Source organism: Brachycentrus maculatus, unplaced genomic scaffold, assembly GCF_059751285.1.
Source record: "Brachycentrus maculatus isolate JH-2025_06_01 unplaced genomic scaffold, ASM5975128v1 h1tg001664l, whole genome shotgun sequence".
NCBI classification, from domain to species: Eukaryota; Metazoa; Arthropoda; class Insecta; order Trichoptera; family Brachycentridae; genus Brachycentrus; species Brachycentrus maculatus.
Genome location: NW_028282273.1, coordinates 1 through 6,141, shown reverse-complemented (window position 1 = coordinate 6,141; position 6,141 = coordinate 1). Strand labels below are relative to the sequence as shown.

The 6,141-nt window shown below is 31.9% G+C and overlaps 1 protein-coding gene across 1 annotated transcript; it reads left to right on the top strand.

Annotated features, from left to right (window-relative positions):
* Positions 1-3,380: 3,380 nt before the first annotated feature.
* Positions 3,381-5,908, top strand: LOC148298736 (uncharacterized). Its single transcript, XM_088276679.1, has 2 exons — positions 3,381-3,550; positions 4,426-5,908. Exons 1-2 carry the CDS (start codon positions 3,546-3,548, stop codon positions 5,633-5,635), a joined length of 1,215 nt encoding a protein of 404 aa, XP_088132805.1. The 5' UTR covers positions 3,381-3,545; the 3' UTR covers positions 5,636-5,908.
* Positions 5,909-6,141: the final 233 nt, after the last annotated feature.

The following is a 6,141-nucleotide window of genomic DNA, read 5'->3' as shown; positions in this document are numbered from 1 at the left end:
TATTGAGGAAAAAGTAGTTTCTTTCATCCAGAAACAGACTGTCTGCTGATAATTCATTTATAAAACACCCACACAGTTTCATTCGTCTTCCTATTTGCTTCGTTTCACTTTGACACACTTTAAAAAATATATATTACTCTTCCAAACCTTATTCGCACCCAGTGGTGCATAGGGCACTACATCGTATTTATTTGCAGGTACTTTTTACATTTATTTATTTATTTTGAACATATCACATACATAAGTCGCATATGCAATATTCCCGATGAGAAATTTACATTACTCATTTTGAGACACAGGATTAAGGTTAATAAAACTGAAAAACAAGTAAGAAAACACGGGGCAAAATATTAAATATAAAGCAATAAAAGGTACAGTAAAAAGGCATATAAAAACAAAAGGTAAGAAGCATGTTTAAAGTTAAAAAAATGAGAAAATAAAACTAAAATCACTAACACAAATATCTTTCCATAAAGTATTTTTTCACTTCATTCATTTTGTATCCCTGACTGGGTTCTATTTTATATATGTCAAGCAGCTGGTTAATTTGGCATATATTGTAAGGACCTTACTCCAAACTAAGTGGTGTTTATCGGCTCCGCATTTATTTGATTACGTCCTCGAGTATTATTATGATGAATTTCTCTGCTAAAAGTTGTTTTGATGTTGTGTGTCGTTTTAAACATTATTTGAAGTACCTTTTGTATGTATTTGTAATCTCATGTCGCTCACTCCTTTCGAGAACGTCATAAATTTAAAAAAAAAACTTGATATTTCAGGAGAACGTTTTTAAAGTTTAAAAATATAATACAATATATTAAAAATAAATATCAAGCCACTTATTGAACTTTTTACTGTGCAACAGATCTTTTTACGTAAAACCTGAAGGTTTTTTCTCCATTTGAAAAATATTTAGTATATTTAAAAAAAAAAACAATACCTTTTCTTCAAAATGCAAAATAACGCTCTCTGCCCTGTAGCGGGTAAATATTACGTTAGAAATATGCCTCTTTTGCTAGGAAATAGTACATTTTCTGGGTATTCCGAAAACATGCACAACTGAAAATTGACGATTTTTGGTTTATGACGTTCTTGAAAGGTGTGAGCGATATGTAATCTTATACATTAACCAAAGCCTAAAAATGCACTGTTTATTTTTTTTCTTAAGTGTATTCGCTAAGAATTTTATCTGCAGAATGTACCTACCGGGTTTCGAGTATTGCCCCACGAGTTCACCCTTCCGCCAGCTCGCTGCAGGGGCGCTAATATTAATTAAGGTTAAAGCTATATCTTGTTTTGCTAGGAACCATTAAATTATAACTACCAGTGTATAAATATGTGAAATAATAACACCCAACTCGTCACAGGAGGACAGAAAAATAGCAGTTAAGGGGAAAGTTTTGTCATGTTCGCCGAGGGGGGTCGCCAAATGGCGTCTTGGTTTAAAAAAACATCGCTCTTAATAGTTTTTCGGAAAACGTGTAAAAATTATTAATATTGTAACATAACAACAATTCGAGTGTGCGAGAGTCGCAAAATTGTTTAATGTATAAGGGTTTAAAAATGTGTGATGAGATGCCTGAATGTATGAAGAATGAAAAGAGTCTGAAAGAATTTAAAAATAAATGTTTCGTGTACTGTAAGGAAATGTAAATATATATAAAATATATATATATATATATATATATATATATATATATATATATATATATATATATATATATATATATATATATATATATATATATATATATATATATATATATATATATATATGTGTGTGTGTGTGTGTGTGTGTAGATGTAGTAAATGAAGTGTATAAAATAGTTTATATTATGTAATATAAGCTAACTTAAGAAATAATAATAAAAAATATAAATAAATAAAATTATGGGAGTTTTTTTATTATTTTTTGACATCTCAGCATAGATGAAGAAGAATGTTTCAAAATTGGATCATATATATATATATAAAACTTCCAAAAATTTGAGTAGTACGGTTGTCAATCAAAGGTAGAATTGGTGAATGTAATACGTGTATAAAGTGATCACTTAAACCAGGCTATGGCGGTCGTAAGCCCCATAAATGCCCAGACGTACATACATATTCTTCTTCATCATTGATGAGATGACAAAAATAATATTGTAATAAATGACAACACTATTGAAATAATATTAATGACTATTTTACTGATTTTATTAAAGATATTAATGTAAAATAGTAGTAAATGAGTAAATATTACAGAAATATTAGTCGTTGGAAATCAGTCAGAAATAGATGGAAATGACACTAGAAGTAAAGTTAAAGTTATCTACGCTACGTAATCAATACGTTATCTTTTTACTCTGAAAGACATGTTACTTACCTACGTAATATTACACAATCCTGTTTATAGTTAATATTCCATTATTTCGCTCACTCCTTTCAACAACGTCAAATATCAAAAAACTTGATTTTTCAGGAGATCGTTCATAAAGTTTAAAAATATAATATAATGCATTGAAAATATATATAAAGCCACTTCTTGAACTTTTTACTGTGCAACAGATCCTTTTTTTCTCCATTTGAAAAATATTTAGTATATTTTTAAAAATAATTATAACTATACCTTTTCTTCAAAATGCAAAAACAACACTTTCTACCCTGTAGCGGGTAAATATTAAGTTAAAAATATGCCGCTTTTGCTGGGATATAGTACATTTTCTGGGCATTCCGAAAACACGCACAACTGAAAATTGACGATTTTTGATATATGACGTTGTTGAAAGGAGTGAGCGATATGTCCTTGTACAAGTACAAAGAGTTTCGCTAGTAAAAATGATAACCTTTTGTTGAAAATTAGTGGCAATCAGTGAGATTGTAAGTAGAGAATGTAGCAAAAAAAGATGGCGATCAAAAAATCGTTAAATTAAACAATTTGGAAAATATACACACGAATACTTTATAATATACACACGCATGTTCCGAATCCCATGGATAGCTAGACGCACCAACGAGTCCATTCGTCAGGAGTTGATGGCTTGACTGGCCAGTGTCTGTACACTGACCTCCCGATATTTTTATAATTGCAACCTGGCAACCATGGATATAGTGAAAATGTCCAAAATATATTTATATTATAACCCTTATCTACAACGAGTGGTGCTTAGGGCACTGGATCATATTGAGGCAGCGTTATCTTGATCGTTGATTATATGAGGGCGATGTGAACAGTCCTGCGTTTCAAAATAAAATATGTATTGATTTTATTGTACAACAAAGTTATTTTTTACTTAATTTTTTGTCGATGTGAAAATGAATAAATTAATGTATTTGTCTTTTTATTATTTAAGGTAATGGTTTTTTTGTTTCACCCTGTATACTTTAACAATTATCTGAATGAATGCTTAATTTTGAGTATTTTCTTATTAAATTCATTCACGCTACATGAATAATAATTGGTTGCAAATACATTTTGTGTCATGTGACTTTTTTTTGTGAACTTAATAACTGAATGCATCATGAATAAAAAATTATAAACAAGTTTATTAAGGAATTTAGTTGCCATGGGGTATGTATAACATTTAAACATAAAATAAATATCTGTATACCTTTATTTTATATTGTAAATATTAAAATGATTCTTTTTTAAAAGAATCATTTAAATATAAAAACAAAATTTTTGTGTGCTTAAATATTTGTTCATAAATCTGGGTTTATCCACTTAGGGATTATTTATATTGACAACTCAACGTAGATGAAGATGAATATGAAGGTCCGGGTATTTACAGGGCTGGTTTAAGTAATCACTTTGTACTCAAATTATAGAATATTCATGTAACATGGGTAGAATGGTGAATGTTACACGAGTACCAGCCTGTAAATACCCAGACTTCCATATTCTTCTTCTAAGACGTCCAAAAAAAAACTTGTATTAGACCACTTGTTGAAATGTAAATACGACTAGTTTCGAGAACTACATTAGTTCTCATCAACAGAGGAGTGAATATACAAACCGTTTTTTTTCTGTGAAGTTTTTATTTTCACCTGTTGCTGAGATTCTTCGAGTTTCTTCATTCTTGCATGGTACCTACCTACTTTATAACCCATGTTACTTTTCCAATCACTGTGCGATATAATAATATGGCCACAGAGAACTAAAACAAGTAGTTTCTGACCATATCGAACGCCACCGGGACAATTTCAATAATTTTTTAAAATTCAATTTTCAGTTGATAAATACCACTATTTCAAAAATCTATTGTGACACGCGTTTCTATTGTGGATTCTGCGTCATTTTTACAGAATGCATCAAGATACATGTCATAACAGATTTTAAGAAATAGTGGTATTTACTAAGTAAAACTTAAATTAAAAATGGACAGATATTACCACAAAGTGACTTCCACATCAATATCAATTCATAAAATTTTAATTATATTGCAGGTTTCTAACTCATTTCCTCGTCTTGGCCGCAGTCACCTTACTGGCTAGTATCCGCACTACCAGCGGCCAAACGTCCCCCGAGGTGACTTGGAAAACTAAATGCTTCATGGAAAATGACAGCGGGAATTGTGTGGACAATGTGGTCAGGATATTATCAAATTACTACGTTTGCGATATGGTCATCGACACTGATCTCCCACCGAAGAAAATCGGATACGTAAACGGATTCGTCGTCGTAGCTAAGGGCCCTGAAACCTTCATCATCCGTAATGACACATTGCAACCCATGGGAACGAGAATGGCAATACCGCAATGGAATGAATTTTTAGACAATGATAATAATAAGTATTTTGTAAAAAAAGGAAGCACGTATAAAGAAGATAGTGTTACAAAAGAAGAAATGGAAATCGTCACTAAAGGCGAGTACTGTAACAATCGCATATATTACGATACAAAAGAAAACGTATTGATGATTCACTCCGTCAGTTCGAGCGATAAAATCGGTAGCTTGTACGCGATCAAAGGCGACTCGGTGACGACTGGCAAAGTACAATCTGCCAAGATGGACGGACCCGATGTGGACGTCAAAGCCTTTTCGACTGAAGGAGGACTGGACAAGCTAGTCCTCGGAATCAAGACGTCCCGGGGAGGCAAGATCATCAGGCTCCTAAAGTACCAAGGGAATCCCTGTTCGGTCGCCGATGTAGGGAAAAATAAAATCGAAAACATTATCGAAGACACGAAAGCGAAAATTTTACAAACCCTGACTAGCATCCCGGCAGGCGGAAGAATCGGACCGGTCAGTAATGACGAAGACGACTTGAGAGCTTTGAAAATTGAAAATAAGATCCTCAAGAAAGATCTGAAAATTGCCAAAACGCAACTCGATAGATATTTGCCGTATAGAAATAATAACAGGAGACCGCCGAGTTCTTTGAATGCACCCGCTGCGAGTACGTCTTCTACATCTTATATGCCAAACCAAAGTTTTTTATCGCAACAGTCACCAGACAACAGCGAAGAAAATGAACAGAAATTTGAGTGTCCTTCGTGGTATGATTTCGAATGCATGAAACTAAAATTAGTCGAAAAAGATGAGATCATAATGAATTTAAATGCGCAACTAGCCTCCTGTCACAACTATTTCCGAGTATTCTCAAATACTGGAATCAACGATGCCTTCGATGAATATGGAACATACTCCAAGTAGGTTGCTGTAACTCGCAAAACCCAATTAACTACTGTAAAAGCAGAACTGAAAGACTACACTACGACTTCCAGAGAGAATATATTCAATAAATTATAACTCATGACAATCAAACAAGGATACGCTAAAATAATTCTTACTTATACTTGGAGAAGGAGGAATGTTGGATTAAGCTGTTGTACATTTAGAGTAGGACTAAGGTTAAGTTAAACAATAATAGATTCGGGGAAGTAAGGTTAAGAGTCAATAGTAAATAAAACATAGATTTAAAAAAAATATTTTTTTTTATTCTCATAAATAACATTTTTCCGACACATTAAAAAAAAATATACTTGCGCACATTCACCCACACACACCAACACACACGCGCACACACACACACACACACACACTATATATATATATATATATATATATATATATATATATATATATATATATATATATATATATCTGTATATATATATACATATATATATATATATATATATATATATATATATATATAT